Below are 18,806 nucleotides of genomic sequence, written 5' to 3'. Positions count from 1 at the left end.
TATTATTAATATATTCTAAGACTCTTGTGAAGAGAATTTTTAGATGATTATTTTTTTGTCTATTGTTCTCCTATATCATTTATATTTGTTTTCTTATAATATTATTTTTTCTCTGTTCAGTATATAACAATTTATACAAATTCTATTCTATTTCACACATTTGGATTATTTATTTTTCTTATTTTATTTATAAAAGAAAACAGTATGAGAGAGATGAACAGATCATCGTCGATCCTTTAAAATAATCGAATTTCAAATTTATGAGGATACGAAAAGGACAACGAAGGGATCGATCCATTTTTTTGTTCTTTCCTTCCTTTCTCCTACCATCTCCCCTCCCACTTCGTTCCTCGTTCCGTCTGAAAAGGCGAAACGGGCAAACGGTCGTATCGTTCTCTCCTCGTCCCTCTCTCCTCTCTTCCCTTCCTCTAACGATATCCACGTCTTTCACGAGGGTCTCGCCAAGGAGGAGACGTAATGCCATGAAAATTGCTCAATAAACTTAATTCGAGTATCCAAGGCGATGCCTCTATAACGATATACTAATCATATTCCAGCCCTCGTGTCTTGAAAAACAGAGAAAGAGAGAGAAAGAAGCTCGTTTATGGTTCGACGCGTAAAAAAAAAGGGAACACGACGTAACTCAACGAAACAAATTAGCATGAGTATATATGTGTGTTTTTCTAATAACCGATAATAAACGTCTTACAAATTGTTATTTAATTATGAATTAATAGACAAATATAGAAATAATTAAAATCAATAGAAGAATTAGCATGAAAATATAATATATACATGTTACCATAGGATTATTGATTGAATATATTATAGAAAAATTGGTTAGAACATTAAAAATTGAAGATAATTATTATGAATACTTACATATTTATCTTTAATTATTGATAATAAGTCTCACATAAATTATTATTAATTACTATTAATTGTAAAATATTATTAATTTAATTAAAGATTTTTTTTTTACAGAAACTATAAACGATTTTTGTTTGTTTAAGATATAACCGACAATACATGTTTCTTCGATAAATGTAACAAAAAATGAGATTAGACATACAGATAGATGCATAAATTCTTCATTAATGACTATATTATAACATTGTGGTCGAAAGTTAACGACAAAAGAAAGAATATAAAAAAAAAAACAATAAGGGAAAGAAAAAGAAATCAAATCAAACGGAAAAGAAAAGGAATACGAAAGGATGCTGATAGGTATCTCATTGTCGACCTAACACAATGATCGTCCTTCCTTAAAATCCTGCAAAATCCTGAATTTCTATTGAATAGAGTTATGGTGAAGGTCTATAAATCGGACCGATGTGAACCAATCGCAATGTTCGTCAAGTAAAAAGAAACTTTCTCCCTGCTACACACACACACACATGCGCGCGCGTACACAAACATACATTCATTTATACAACTTCATACACGTACACAAAAAATACCTAAAAAGAAATACATACATACAGCTAAATATACATACACACGCAAAATACGTATACAAGTACACGCATCTAACAACAAATACACACACAATTGTATATATCCACGCGTACACACCTACTTAAACATCCAATCAAACATAATCTATCTCTCTATCTGCATACACATATATATAATCTCCACAATTATACACATACATATATACGAATGAGAAACATAGAAAATTGATCAAATATAATTGTCATAGTGTTAGTAGATTTTTAACCGGACGCGTATTATCTTTAAATTCAGGCTCTCGGCAATGTGAATGAATACCTAACTTGGAGTGGATAGATAGATGATGGGCGAAGTGACGAGAAAGACTGAACGAATGAAAAAAAAGAAATAATCAAAAGGAGAACGAAAGAAGAAGAGTTAAAAAAAAAAAAGAACAAAAAAACAGAGTGAGAAAGAGAGATAAAATAAAACGGAATGGCGCGCGAATCAGCAACGGCAGCAAAACTCTCGCTCTCTACGTTTCTCTACGTCGTCGTCGTCGTCGTCGTCGTCGTCGTCGCCCTTTCGTTAGCCCTTTTCTTCGCCCTTTTCCATCCTTTCATCGAGGAATTGTAAGGCGGGTTGGCCAACAAAAGCAGAGGCCAGTAGGAAACAAAAAACTGTGTGGACCACGAAGTCGAATGAAATACCGCCCTTCTACAGCCTCTAGGAGGACAACCGCAGAAATAGATGGAAAGGGGGAAAGGGGGCGGGGGAGGAAAATTAGGAGGAAGGGAGACTTTCCTATTGTTTTTACGAAACGTTGACTAATCTTTGATATGTGTGTGAGAGAGAGAAAGACAGGTGCCAAAGGCCGGTCAATGAACCGGATATATCAAGGTCGTTTGATTATAACAAATTAAAACCGATAATTGATCAATAATTGGATAATGAAATTCATATATTATACTTGATTATTTTGTCCTTTTTTTTTCTGTGTATAATAATATTTTTGAAAATAATCCAAATGTTTAACTGCCAATGGTTGATCTTTGTTGGGATCAGTATTTTAAATAAATGATTAATATTTATAGTAAAATATTAATATATAGATATATGGAATTATAATATAATCTTTTCTCTTATTATATAAATACTGTGTTTAATTTTTTGTGCGATTTATGTGAGATAAATATATTTATATAAATATATATATATATATTAATTGTTTATTTTATTAAATATTTAACAAATAAATAAATAAAAAAATTCATAACTCCAAATATTATTAAGCCTGGCCGAACCTTTAAATTATTATTTTTTTTTTAAATATATAATTCTAAATATAATTCATATGATTTTTAATATCCCGTTTCGATTATTGTTACCAGCATAGTTCATTTTATTTTTGTATTTTTTATGTAAATCGCATCGAACATATAAACATAGAATAGGCCAAGCTCATTTGCTAAAAGATTCTATTCCTACGTCGAGATATGTTCAACGATGTTATCTGCACTTTCACCGAGCTAAGACGACTGGTGCTTGTATGCAGAAAGATCAAATCGATGAAAGAGAAAAAGAAAGAGAAAGAGAATGAGAATGTGTGAGAGAGAGAGAAAGATAGTGGGAAATTATTAAAGGATTCGAAGCAGGTCGAGGAACTCCTTACAACATCTGCAAGCCTGATCGTAGAACTTGCAACTCGTCCTCCGAGTTTCAACGATATTATACTGTCTAAAGAAATAGAATGAGTAAACGATACTAATCTCTTTTTCTTGCACTATCTCATTCGCTTTTGTTCAACCAATTCGCTTTTCAGAATAAACATCTTCCTTTTCTATCATTTACTTTATGCACACAATAAATCAAAAGTTTTTAGATAGGAACTAAAAAAATAAACCATAATAATTATAATAGTACCAATCATCGTGAAATTAAAAATCAATTATTCTTGTTTCAGACATTCTAACCCAATGTTCTTTTCTTTTTTATTGTTTAAATTGCAAAAAAGTTTCCTTGACTTGTAGTTTTGTAATTCTCGCAACAAGAAATTAACTCTCAATAAATTCTAAAATAATTTATAGGTTTCAAGTTACGTGATTTAGAAAAAAAATGTCTAAAAAAGAAACAGCACTTCGTAAAAAATTCTTACGTTAGCGGTTACGTAATAAGAAAAAAAAAAAGTTAGTCTAAAAATGATTTTCGAAATGATTAATTGATTTATGAAAATCACTTAATCTCATCGACAAACTCTCGAACGTGTTTATTAAAAGCTAACAATGATTCGATACAAATATTTAAAATTTAAATCAACGAATGATTCTCTCTAATCGATAATATGTCTCTTATTTTAAAATGATTGTATTATAGATTATGCTGCAATTCACGAAGTAGACTCAATAATTATCTCTCACTCTCATCGATAGTGAATTGACAATATAAATCGTTAACGAAGTCGAGAGTCAAAACTTATCGATCATCTCATCGATTGTATCGATGAACAATTATTCATGAGAAATTAATTAGGCACGCAAATACGTTCCCATTAAAACGAGTTACTTTGTTAACTTTCAATTTTCCTAACGCGTGTCTTATTTTAATTAATCATCCCTCTTCGTTACGATAACACGAAAAAAAAAACAATTAATAATTAAAAAATTATTGTCAATAAATTAAGAAGAAATTTCAAAATAAATAACAAATCATAAAAAAAAAAACAATGTGCGTTGACTTCACGCGTGATAGAAGTAAAACTTGTATTATCACGTGGAAAATAATAAATAGATTCATATATACAGTGGAGTGTATTTTGAAATTGTACACCTTAACGATTACTAAATTTTCGTTTCAAAACTATTAACATAATATGTTTAGGATAAAGAAAATTTTAAAATAAATACATTAGTATATCTTAATTACATATTTAATTAGTTTAACTCGAAAACTTTATTCATAACAAGTGAATTAAACAAATAGGAATATAATGTACAGAAAAATCCCGTACTTTAAAATCGTACATGTTAGTATAAAATGAGGAATATCCGATTTTTTCATGTCTAACAATTGGCTGCTCGTTCTTAGAATTGTTACTATTATTTAAATGTTTTTTACTATCAAAATCAATTAAATACTCATTAAAATAAGAATAATGCAAAGTACATTTGTTTAAAAATTACATATACTTCGAATAAACAATTTCGATTTGATATTTTGTTAGATGAAAATGTTCAACTCGAAATCATTACTGACCAGGAACGTTAAAACAAATGTATTTTACAATTAATTTAAATAATCCAAGATATCATATATATATATATATATATATATAGTAAAGTACATTAGAGTGTGTGATATACCTTAAATGATTGATAGTTAATCGAAAGAAATGTATATTCCAGTTTAGAAGCACGGAATATAAGTTCGACGTACCGTTCTCTTCGAAATCCAACAGTAAACTGGCTCGTTGTCCTCTATGAAAGTTAGTTTAAATTCTCATATTGATTCTTGTTTATATGACTTCATAGAAGAATATATATAAATTCAATTTAATACAAAATATTATTTTTTCATTATACATAGTCTTTAGAAAGTCATATTATAATCAACAATCAATAAAAGAAATTTAATTGACTTTCATAGAGAACAATGAAACAATCGAACGGTGAATTTCGAAGATAACTGCATACTTAACTTACATATTTAATTAAAATATAAATTTACTTCGATTAATTAACAATCATTTAAGGTATGTCGAATATTTCCACTCATCTTTCCATAAACAAACGCGTCTTCCAATAACTATTGACGACATATATCATACGTATATACACAAAGGACACGCGTCACACTAAACTAGAACTTTCTATAACTTTGTTCAACTGTCGATCGATTAGGGGTTCTATTTCTCTCTCTCTCTCTCTCTCTCTCTCTCTCTCTCTCTTTCCCTACTTTTAATGCTCCTTCTCTTTTCACGTCGTTTCATAAAATTTTATCGTTACCGTCGCCTAAGAAGTTTCGCTTCAAAAATATTCCAGCGTACTCGAAACACTCTGATAATGATAATTAAGAAATGAAAAAAGAAAAAAAAAAGAAAAGAAAAAGAATAGTAATAATAATAACGAGTCTAAAGATGAACGAGAAGAAGGAAAAAATCTAAAAAATAAAAAAAAAAAATATACGTTCCAGCAGGCGAATAATAAAAAAAAAATTTGCTAACACAGGAAGACATTGAAACTTTAACTTTGTCATTCATCGAATCTGAGACATATGAGAAATTGGTGCTGAATTTACGAGAGAGAAAAGAAAGTCCTTCTATTCCTCTGTCTTTTTCTTCCTCTTTCTCTCTCTCTCTCTCTCTCTCTCTCGTTTCTGTTTCTTTCGCACTTTCGTCAATTCAATCACGAATCATCGGGAGAGGAATCATCGGGAAAAAAATAATTACGATCGGCCGTCTAGAAAGCTCGCTTGCTCACGCTTCACCTAAGCCCTGTTCCATCAGTACCCCCTCCCCTTTCCCCACTCCGCCTTACCGTTCAACTCATCCCCCTTTCAACCCCCTCTGCACGTTCTCTCTTTTTCACGATCTTTCTCGTCCCTCTCTTTGACACACCCATCGACACCACTTCACATATTTACGGTTCGTCGGTTCTGTACAAAAATTCTAGCCCATCGTTATTATACTTGCTACATATATTTTTTCTTTTTTTTTTTCTTTTTCCTTTTCTTTTTTTTCTCATTTATTATTACTTCTTGGTAACGACGAAGAAAAACACGTCGAGAAATAAAGAAGAGGAGGAGAAGGAAAAGTAGAAGGTGAAGAAGGGTTTAGGGTGTAGGGTTTAGGGCGTAGGACGTAGACGTGTAGGACGAATCAAAGGTGAGGTGCCGCATGTTTGAGATGATCGGAGTCGACGAGACAACAATGCTAACGATATGTCTACTCGCTTATCCAGAAATTCATTCTATCTCTTTCTCTCTCTCTCTCTCTCTCTTTCTGTGTCTGTCTGTCTGTCTCTCTGTCTGTCTTTATCTTTATCTCCGTCTTTGTCTTTCATTCGTATTAAATTAAATGCGACGCGCATGAAATTGGAATAGTTACGACATGATATGCATACGTCATCTCGAATGGTACTTGCACATTACTAACACACATGAAAGGACATAATCTTTCTTTGAGATTTTCTTTAGAAATTATTTCTTTTTTTYTTTTTTTTTTTTTTTTATATATATTATATATCATCCGATATTAACGATAGAGAAATTCACCGCGTTTATTAATCCCCCTGCTTTATCTTTTTTTAATTGTGTTACGAAAGTAAACGCGCGTGCATACGTGTACTGCGTAAACGTGTATATGTGTGTGTGTGTGTGTGTGTTTGTGTGAATATGTTTGGAAAATAGTATTGTTGATGTTGAATGTTTTGCTTGCGCGATGAAAATCATTTTTCATTATTAGAAAGAGATTAAAGTAATATGAATGTAGGGTATCAACGTAAAAAAAAAGGTTTGAAGGTAGTTGAAAGGAGTAAGAGGTCTTCTATCCAGTGTTCTCTCGAACTCTGCTGAGTTAAAGGAGGACTGAGAGTTTATAAATAGATGGCTAAACGCAGACAGGGCAACTAACAACCAAAAAACGGCCATCGGAATGATCGACTTAGGAATTCGGTTTGCTTCTTCTTCACCTCCTTCTTCTTCTTCTTCCTCTTCCTCTTCCTCTTCTTCTTCTTCTTCTTCAATAATATATATATATATATATATATATATATCAATTTAACACAAGTGTATAAATTGAATGTATAAAAGATAAGATAATAAGAAGAATCTTGTACCCAATTTGTGAATAGTTAAGAAGAAAAAAAATCTATTGCAATTGAAACGATCAACATCAGATCGAGTATCAAATAAATGGCTGAATGCGTACAGGACAAGTAACAACCAAAAAACGATCATTGGAATGACCAACTGAATTATTCGGTTTGCTTCTTCTTCTTCTTCTTCTTCCACTTCTTCAATTGAGAAAACGTGTAAATGTGATAAGATATAATAAGAAGAATTTTGTATGCAATTTGTGAATTCATGAGAAAAGAAAAATATCAATAGCAATCGATACGATAAAGATCAAATCTAGTATCTATACAACTTCATGGGACAGAAGAGAAAAAGAACAAGTAAAGAAGGATGGAAAGAAAGAAAGATAAAGTAACATAAATTAAGATGATAATAAAATGAAACGTGTAACATAATTAACATAAGCAAAAGCACCATTCGATGGGATTTCAAACTTAATGTTTTCAAAGAGATCAAATAAATTAGGTAAGTAATAAGAACATAATAGTTAAGCCACGAACGCGTATATTAGTTTTATCCGATCAGGGTACCCTTATATACCTATGGCTATAAGACTATCATCTCTTACGTTTCGTGAGAATCGTTAACGAGCTCGCATCATTAGTATTAAGCATCGATCGTGTAACGCATCATCATCCTTTTTATTTTTTTTATCTTGTTTTTTTTTCTGTTACTTTTCCAACTAAGTCATTGACTTTATATTTTCCTCTGTCTTTGTCCCATTCCTCCCGTTCATGTTAGTTTATAATATAGTTATCATCGACCTACGCAATTGGAATGATCTCGAATGAGAATGGAAAGGGGAATGAAGTGAAGGGGGAGAGGGAAGGTCAGTTTCTCGAATGAAAACGAGTTTGGAAATCTTTCTAACGAAGAAGAAGAAGAAGAAGAAGAAGAAGAAGAAGAAGAAGTTCCTTCCTCTTCGTTCCTTCGTTCGTTTCTTCGTTCGTTCGTTTGTTCTTTCTTCTTTGCAATTTGCATTCATATCTTTCGGTCGTAAAGTGCACGCGGATGACCGAGTCGGCACCTCGCATATCTACATAACAGCCTGCCGGTGGTACGTTCTATTCTAGATTCATAACTATTAATACTAATGTCTACCAAGACTCGGAGCCAGCCAGGAGCAGGTTCTTGGCTGGCGCTGACCACAAGCCTTCCACTTCTCTCTCATCAATGGCGCATTCAGCAGCAGACACACGCGCAAACACGGATTTATCAACGGCTGGAAGAGAAAGAGAGATATTCTTTCTCTCTCTCACTCTCTCACACACACACAAACATACTCTCACGCACTCTTTAACTATCTATGTCTCTCTCTCTCTCTTTCTCTCTTTTTCTTATACGTACGCGTGCTCTTTATCCATCCCTTTCTATTTTGTCTATTTCGCTTTATCTCTTTCTATGTTTCAGTCTATATTCTCTCTCTCTCTCTCTCTCTCTCTCTCTCTCTCTCTCTCTCTCTCTCTCTCCTTTCCTATATTTATTACATTCTTCGTGCAGTATTAAAAGAGGCTCGGCAACATCCGTGACAGGTCGCTCGTGTTTCTTGTAAATCGCTACGCTCCCGAATCCCGTCGTTTCTTCCCTCGACGCCACACCATTTTTATTACGATAAATCTCATTGCCCGTGTACCTAAGACACGTCCACGCTCGTTAATCTCACCTCTTTTACAACGAAATAGTCCGATCCTCTGCTTACAAAATACGATTCTGTAAGCGTTAACAGCATTAACTTTCCCTCTCTCTCTTTCTTTCTTTCTTTCTGTCTGTCTGTCTCTCTCTCTCTCATTCTTTAATAAATTGTATCGACACGAGTACGAGGACAAGACAAGTTAGAATATTTTCTATATCTAATTCTATCAAACTTTCATAAACACCATTGTTCTTACATTAGATCTCATTTATAATACGCGAAAGTTCCTTTCGTTTTTCAACAATAATATATTACAACTGTTATAGTATTGAAATTATTGAAATTTTACCAAAAATTCATTTTACCAACGTTGTTTGTGGTTATTTGAAAGAAATAAATATATTCACATGTCAGTCTTATTCTATCCTCGTTGCTCGACGACGTGGAAAGACGTAAGACGTTATACGTAAAACATGACGACGGCTAAGGAAAGAGAGAAAGAGTGTGTGTGTGTGTGTGTGTGTGTGTGTGTGTACGAAAGAGAGAGTGAGAGAGAGAAGATTAGGGGAAAGGAAGGAAAGGAGATGGTATTTGGAGCACGACCTGGTGTACTCTTGAGACGAGATGATTCATATCTCACATTTTTCTCCTACCATAAAGAGAGACAGAGAGAAAGAGAAAAAGAAAGAGAGAGAGAGAGAGAAAGATATATATATATGTATATATTATATATATGACAACGATGATGAAGTTGATGACGGGAAAGACGCGTCTATCTTCATCACTTTTTCATTTAAAACGATCTTTTATTATCTTATCTGATTTTCTTATTTACACCTAATGATAATGTTTCAAACCTATTTGCGACGTGTCGTTAATACGATGATTCGTCCAAAAAAAAATTTGTATCCTACTTACATACTTATGGTTTAATTATAATTATAATGATTACGTTTCAAATTTATTCGTAAGAAACGAAAAAATACTTCGATATAAGTTATTTTGTTTGTAAATTTTTTGTTTCCGAGTACACGATGATTCGTCAGAAAAAAAAAATGTAGTACGAAGCTGGAATTGTAATTGTGTAATTATAATGATTATGCTTAAAATTTACCTGTTATAAAAAAAGTATGTGTTAAGTTTTGTAATTTTAAGATTGAAATTATTTGTTTTAAAAATCACATCATTGCGCGAATAGATTTTGTTCTAATTTCTTTTTTCTTTTTTTTAAGGTTTTCTTTTTCGTTTAAAAAAAAAAGAAAGATAGAAATGGTTAGGTCACAGTGTTAACGAACGATACCAACGAATTTTTCATTATCTTCCTACATAATCTATTTACAGAAAAGATTTAAGGCCACTACGTGGAACCGCTTCCGCGAGTCCGAGGAGAGACCACGGAATTCATTATTCCACGGAAAATATTAACTTCTATCTAACTTAGCTACGCTTTCTCTCTCTCTTTCTTTCTCTCTGATATTTCTTTTTCTTTTTCTTTTTTTTTTTCTTTTACCTTCTTTCCTTCCTTCCTTTCTTTCTTACTTTCGCGCGTTCTTTTTTCATAGACGAATAAATTTCCAAGAATGGTAATAAAATTCTTGAAGAATCTTGCCTTTTACTATTTCAAAGAAAAAGAAAGAAACAATGCATTTCTTAAATTTGAATAGATGCACAAACCATTTTAACATAATTTGCTTTTATCGAAGTTACAATTCTTGATATAATTTTCATTAATAATAATCATGTAAGAAAATAAAATGAGAGAACGTATTTCTTCAATTCGTATTGATGCATGAATGATTTGAAATAAATTTTCTACGAGATTAATATGAACGTAAGAGAAATTCATTTATCTGAACACATTCTTTTTATATTAGAATCTTGCTATAAAGAAAAAATTATAATTCATCGTATCAACGTGTGTTAATAAACATATCGTTATCCATAAATAATTGAATTCAACGATACATCTGATTTATCCTATCAACGCTTATAAACATTTTCGTTTGTTCATGTTAAATGATTTGTGTTTAATTCTATGAAGATTTGTGAATACGTTGGATGATATAAAAATGATCGTCGTAGAAATGAACAAGTAAGCAGGTAAGGACGTGTGTTGGGATCGGAGAGTGTGTCCTAAGAAATATTTAATTAAATTAACCGACGTCGTTGCACTATATTCCGAAGTAATATTTCACGCGCGATACATGTTTCGCGGCAATGCGTCTGTACGCCTGTCGCAATTAAATTTACGCCATTCTAAGAATAAGTACTGTCCAAAATAGAGAGGAAACCGGCAAGTCTTCTCCTCCTCCCCCGCCCCCTGACCCCCCCGTTTCCCAGCCTCTTCTTCTTCTTCTTCTCTTTCTTCTTCTTCTTCTTCTTCTTCATAGCATCGCTAACATCAACATCACCAACCACAATTCGATATTTCACGTATGTGTTGTATAATAAGTATATTCATGTATTAATATGTTCTTAAGTATTCCCGAATACAAAGATTTAAGAAATAAAACAAAAAGATAGAGAGAGACATAAAGGAAAAGTGTGATATGATGGGGGGGGGGGGGGCTGAAGGAAGAAAGAAATTTCAGAGAAAATCATCAACTATCGATAATGTTTTGTACGGAATAATCCTTTCTTACTTTAGCTAATGGGGAATATTGAAAATAGATCTCTCCTGTGAAACCACTAAGAGCTTCTGCTAATTAGCAAAGTTAACGCTGTCGATCGATAGCGTGATCTATTTTTGACAATGAGTAGCCAGCTTAAGTAGAGAGCCAATTGTTCTTGTATTCCGTCATATTATAACGCGTGGGTAGTAAAATACGCCTGATTTTATTCCAATATAAATTTTTTTTCCTTTTTTATATTTTATGATCTATAGTATGGTGGTATATCATTTTGTTATTACAAATAGAATTATATATATATATATATATGATTATTAATTGTCATTTGTATAATTAGGATTCATGAATTATATCTCTGTGATATATAAAGTATACTTAAATTTAATTTTTATATTTACATTGAATGTGAATACAATGATATCCTCATTAACATGAAAAATAAGTTAACAATAACAGATTTGTATGTCATAAAGAATCATTTGATTTTGTTGTGTCATGTGTGAAATGAAACGTACCAAAGTTGCGAAAAATGGGACAAAAAGAGTGAACTTTAAAGGGATGTGTAGATGAGAAAACCTAACAAAATAATTTCTACATTTATGATTATTAGTCTATAAATACAATTTAATTTAATTATTATTACAATGTCACGATTGAGGAAAAAAATATAAATTGATTAAAATAAAAGGATTTACTTGAAACGTTACTAACAATTTATCTCGACAAAATCATGAAATAAATAGATTATACGAGTAAAAAATAAATAAAAAGAAAAACAAAATTTTTTTACATAAATAATTATAAGAATAAAATAACATATATATATATATATATATATAGATCAAAGAGAAAGAGGTTTGAAACGATTGACAATGAGAAAAGCGGGAAGAGAAGAGAAACAGAAGTCGTCTTCGAATGGGCGATTCGAATTTGGTCCTAAAACAAGACGTGTGTCGTCATAATGATGAGTCTCTTCCGGGAATAGGAGCAAAACATACGAAAACTTGGACACCAAAAACAAAACAAAATAAAGTGAAAAAATGAAAAGGTATAGACGAAGAAGAAGACAACATGACCAAGAAGAAGATGATGATGATGATGAATAAGAGAGAAGACGAAGAAGAAGACGAAAGAGAAGAAAAGAAAACGAAGAAAAAGAAGAAGAATCTTCCTGTTCAAGTATGTTTATGTGTGTGTGTGTTTTTCTCTATAAAGAGAGAGAGGAAAGAAGGAAATACTGGCGTAGATGTAGAGTACGAACTTAGGGCATATAAATCCATCGCATGGTTCGGCATGTAAATCGCTTATCGCTTCGAGTGGGCTACTCTACTCAGTATTATAATTAGGTAGGTAGGTAGGTAGATAGGTAGATAGGTAAGTAAGTATACATATACAAGTATATAGGTAGATAGAGATATGAATAGTATTTGTGTGCGAGAGAATCGTCCGTCGTGTATCTCTCAGTATCTAATGGTGAGGATGATGAGTAAGAGAGAGAGAGAGAGAGAGAGAGTGAGAGAGTGAGAGAGAGAGAGAGAGAGAGAGGAGAGAGAGAGAGAGGGAGAGAGAGAGAGAGAGAGAGAGGAGAGAGTGAGAGAGTGAGAGAGAGAGAGAGAGAGAGAGGAGAGAATGAGGCAGTCTCGCGGAATTAGGCTCTTCCGTTGTTTCTATTACAAAATAGATGGCACGATATTGCGAAGCATCATCGCTAACGTTAATCTTCCCTACTTTTCTTCTATTTTTTTTTTCCTTTTTTTTCTTTTTCTTCTTAATTCTTTTTCTTTCTCATCTTCCCTCGATATATGGTATCTTAAAAGTATATTCTTTGTTTAATGAACATTATCACGTTTGTTTAATATAACGAATTATTTTCAATATTAATATTATTATTATAAATAATAATTATTATTATTATTATTGTTAATTTTTATTTTATTTTTATAGTTTTTTTTTGAATATGATTATGTTAGGATGATCTTTATTTTGAATCGAATCATCGCATTTTATTTTTTATTATATTAATATATTAGAATGAATATTAAAATGAAGAAAAAAAAATTATATAGAGATAAATATTTAGATAATTATGTTAAATTTGAAGTATGTGTATTACCATAATATATTATACATATATGTACATATAATAGTTAGAAAAGGGTGATGCGTTAGATCTCAATTGGTAACACCTCAACAGGATCTGTTACACCGTAAACGATTCGTGGCTCGTTTATCAATCTAGGGTGATACGGATCACGGACAACGTTCATGAGCGATACACATAGAACAGTAAAACGTTACTTCACAAAAATTAATGAAACAAAAAAGACAAATAAAAGAGAAAATAAAAAATACAAGATAATCCAGCTCAAACAATATGAAACAATTATTATTCCATCGATCTCAAAATTTTCAATCAAAACAATTTCTTTAACTCTATCTCCTCTTACATCATAAAACATAACTATTACCTCTTTAAATCATACAAATACAAACCATTATCCCTAAGATCAAATTCTCAATACTTAAAATCGTATCACGTCGTAACTCCCGAGATTCGAAGCTTTTAACATAATGTCAGTAGGTGAATGCAACGAATGTCATCCTCTAGAGAGGGCCTATGCACATAATACACACATACACATGCAACGTGGCGTGGTCGTGTCGAGTGTGCAGGCCGGTCACGTGACCGACAGGAAGCTACCAATCGTCTTGCGCGATTATCCCGGTAGCACTGCGCGCGTGCATTTACGTATACATATGCGTACATGTATGTGCGTAAGCATCACCCCCCCACCCACCATCTCTCTCTTTCTCTCTCTCTCTCTCTCTCTCATACATTTATTCTCTTTTCCTTTTTCTTATATATTTGTTTTTTTACACATTTGTTTTCTCTCTCTTTCACACATACACACACACACACAAAACAGCAAAGATATTTGTTCTCTCTCTCTCTCTCTCTCAAATATACATTTGTTCTCATATAGACTCGTTCTCTCTTTCTCTCTGATACAAATTAGTTTTTGTTCTTAATATTTCTGTAGGAGTTAAGCTTTGTTTCTCTGTTCACAGTTACTAACACACAGTGGTATAAAAGTAATGTATCTATCAGGGACAAGAGCGTTAAGTAGGATTCGCAGCTTGAATTTCGCCGTTGCATTTCTCGGGCGTCGCATCCAGTAAACCGTTACTATAGTACATTATCATAAATGCCGGCAAAACGCGTTGCGTCCGTCCCACGCAATAGCACGAATCTCTTTGGCAAATTGCGCTAACCGAACGAACGAGCGAACGAAAGAGAGAGAGAGAGAGAGAGAGAGAGAGAGAGAGAGAGAAGGATAGAGGATTATGTCATCTTCCGTCTAACTCGCACTATATCTATGTTCTCGACCTTTTTTCCGTCTCTTTCGATCCGACCTTCAGCCAAACAACTTCTTTCACAAACTTCAACATGAATCGACCTTCGAATGGACACTATGACAAATTTATCTTTAAATCCTAATAGGTATGCATATGGTTTATGCGATTACGTGAATTTTACATGCATAGATAAAAGATTCTGAATCATGCCTAATCTTTGTTTCTATATAAATAATAAACGTCATACTTTTATTATATATGAGTAATATTATTGTTCTTCGAAATTATATTACGCGCCACCATGAATTGTTTAATTGTTTTTAATGAAATATTTTTCTTTTTGCGATACACGTATATATCGTATTTTTGACTTTTTTTTGTTCAATAATTATACATTTGGCAGATTAAAAAAAGATTGCCTGTTTCTCTCTTTTTGAATGTTCGGAACAAATCAACACGATACAATTAATTGTAATAATTTAATTATTATTTGTTTTTAATTAGAATAATGTCACGTCTATGAAATATTCAATAGTTTTTTTTTTTTATGAAATATGAAATATTATTTTTAATACTTTTTTGATAGATGCGTCGAGTTTTGACTTTTGTCACAAAATATGACAAATATTTAGCAGATTAAAACAAAAATGCTTGTCTCTCTCTGAATGTTCGAACGAATCAACGATACAAATAACAAGCTCGATGATATTTTTAGTTGCGCTTTTAACACCTCGTATAAATGTACAAACGTGTGTGTGCGTGCGTGTCTATACCATCGATATTGTTAGGTATTTTATGTTTCACGAGAATAGGTTGACAGTACGATTTTCTAATAATTGTGAAATCGAGAAAGTGAGTAAAAAAAAGAAAGAGAGAGAAAAAGAGAGAGTGGTGGAGGGGGGGGGGGAGAGAGTCACAAGTCAAATATGTATAAATGCCTTAAAGTACAATAGACGTATACAAGGAATACTTATCTTTGGCAAAACAACATTGTGCAAACAATAACGAGGTCTTTTTTTCTTTCTCCTTCTCTCTCTCGCTCTCTTTCTCTCTCTCTCTTTCTCTTCCTCTCTACTTTTCAGATAAGAACGCAATGCAAAAAGTAAAGCTCTTTTTCCTCGAACGACGTGCCTACATCTCCCAACGAATTCAACAACTTGACAAAGGAAATGTTTCTTACGTAGAAAAAATCTTTCTTATCATAGACGAACGTTTTTTCTCTCTCACTCTCTCTCTTTTTTTTTTTTATAATCGTTTATGACTTATATACATATCTACTTGAAATTTGGTATTATTTGGTTGGCCGAGAGATAAGTAATATACTGGAATTTTTAGTAATTTAATTTATTGAATAAATAATATTCATTACTTAAAGAATATTTTTGGTATGTTGTATAATATATGAAAAAATTTTTTTGATATTATTAAGTATAATATTTTGTATCTAGACAAAATTAGTTTTTTATTATAGAATTGTTTTTATTAACAACAAATTATTTATATAAACGACACTGGTATTTAATTAAATTAAAAATGTTAACTTTTCTTTTTAAAGTCAACCAAATATATTTTGTATGTACGTCCATCTTTTTCATATTATTATTTAACTCACAAAATATATAAATTTGTTTTACTTGATTAAATATAATATGAATAAAATATTATTTTAAATGTTAAATGATTGAATAATATGAACGTAGAGATGAACAAACCTCACTGTATCGTAGTCCTTCACAAATTAGGAATTTTTATGCCGCCGTCGCGCCAACCGATAAAGAAACACATTTCTGAATCTACTGAAGTCTTGAATACGAGGACACGAAAAATCAAAAACGTTCCAAAATAATCCACCACTAGGATTGGTATCTTTAAGAAAAATTCCACCGTTACGCAACAATTCGCCAAATTGTATCTTTGTAATAAAAACGACAGTCTCGACGAGAAGAAGACTCGTCTTTGTAAATTCAATTTCCACAAATTGAAATTTTCTTTCGAAAAATGTATACACGATTTTATATAACGAATTATGAATTATTTTTTATCTCAAATGAATTTTATAATAAATCTATTTAATAATAGTTTTGAAACTTCAGGCACGCGCGCGATTCACACTATCGATAAATAACTTCTATTTAAAAACGATACTAATTATTCACCTTTTTTCAGAATAGAAAAAAGAAGAAAAAAGTATCGGGTAGAAAAAATCGAACAAGAATGAAAGGAAACACCCATGTGTGTGCATCTAAGTTATTATTCAAACGTACACTATACTCGATCTTGTCTCTTAACAACTCGATCCGTCGGCAAACTGATAAGAATACTCGCGTTATACGAAATATAAAGCGAATTGTGCGCGTGGGGTATATCGCAAATATCCTACATTATTGAATCATTTTTATTTACTAATTTGTCGTAATTTTTATAATTATTTCTAACATTAAATATATATGTATATATTTTTTTTAATTAAATATATACTCGAAAACATTCAAAATCGCGTAGGACAGAAAAAATCATATTTTTTTTTTTATAGTTAATTATGTTTTCGAAGAAACCGGGGAAAAAATTGAAATTACTTTGTTAAACAAATTTATGTATCTTTTTATTTATTTAAACAATTTTTATTTCATCTTGTTTCTTTTTTTTTTTTTTTTAAAAAGTAAAGAATATTATATAAGGATGAAGTTATGGTAAAGTATTGTGCATAGGTAGGTGGTACATAATATATCGATCTTTTGTGACTTTTCTTATTTCATACTTCGTCATACTGGAAATATGACTGACGTCATACGTTCAAACTGTATCACCGACTTTATTATATCTCTTGTATGTACGTTTCGATAAGGACACCGAAGAGAACATTGTGTCTCTCTAACATTCGGATCATCTTCAAGAACGTCTCAGAAAGGATAACAATGCTTTCATTATATTATAATAATTCTCTATTAAAAAATTTACATTTAATTACGATCTTAATGATCATCAAAAAAATCAACCCCTTCAAAAAAAAAAAGAAAAAAAAGAAATACAACTCGAAATAAAATATAAATTTCTTCCGAATTAACATTCGCGCAAAACGTGAAATATAAAAGAAACTTAAATTTCTTTCGATGTAATATGAAATATTTTACAGAAATAATTAATCGTATAAAAAAATCTGTATCATCGTTTTCAGAAGATAAATTGTTTAATGTATAAACATAATTAATAAATAAGATGTATCATACTTGTCAGAGATAAGTTGTTGAATGTATAAATGAGAATTAGTTAAATGTATAAATCTAATAATAAAAAAAAAAAAATATCGCAGTGTGTGTTTTTCAGAGATAAGTTGTTGGTCTATTCCAGTTTTGATCGGAATCGAGTGCGAGACTGATAAGATTATTAAAACGTCTCGTTCTTCTTCTTTTTGTATCTTTTTGCTGTTATTGTAAACACAATTTTTTCAAAAGATGTTATCGTTCGTCTAGGTAATTCATAGTTAATACAATTAAAACAAATCACTTTAAACAGTTTTTTCGTATCAACAGAACTCATCTTCCTTCTAATTTATTATTTAAAAAGTTAAATTATTTTTACGTGTATTATTTATATCACGTTTAAACAAAAAATAATATTTGGAGTAGAGCAATCTTTGTCGTATTTACTGAACAGCTCGAAATATTTGTCGAATCGACTGAAATTAAACGCGCTCGTCTTACTCGCTGTTAAAGAGAAAGGAATTGCATTAAATTCAAAGGAAAAGGAAACCATAGAAAAAGAAAGTTAACAAGTTTCATCTTTAACAAAGAAACACACAATAAAAGTTATGTATAAAAATAATATATTACCTTTTGTACTTGGTCTTGTTTATTTGCAGATTGCTGCTGCTGTTGTTGTTGTAGCGAGGGTGGAGGCTGTGG

At 31.5% G+C, this 18,806-nt stretch overlaps 1 protein-coding gene across 4 annotated transcripts in view; it reads right to left on the bottom strand.

Annotated features, from left to right (window-relative positions):
- Positions 1-18,806, bottom strand: part of LOC106788091 (forkhead box protein P1-like) — a 279,321-nt gene that overhangs the window by 248,287 nt on the left and 12,228 nt on the right. Inside the window, exon 1 of one of the 4 annotated variants that reach the window (XM_014751022.1) lies at positions 328-344. The exons of the other annotated variants lie outside the window; for them this stretch is intronic. Coding sequence (XP_014606508.1) covers positions 328-330 — 3 coding nt within the window. The 5' untranslated portion in view covers positions 331-344. Of the gene's footprint in view, positions 1-327; positions 345-18,806 lie in introns of those variants that run through there. 4 annotated transcript variants of the gene reach the window in all.

This window comes from Polistes canadensis, unplaced genomic scaffold, assembly GCF_001313835.1.
Source record: "Polistes canadensis isolate GaletaPanama2010 unplaced genomic scaffold, ASM131383v1 scaffold_125, whole genome shotgun sequence".
NCBI classification, from domain to species: Eukaryota; Metazoa; Arthropoda; class Insecta; order Hymenoptera; family Vespidae; genus Polistes; species Polistes canadensis.
Note: the sequence above shows the minus strand (reverse complement) of the source record. Positions and strands in the feature narration are given on the sequence as shown.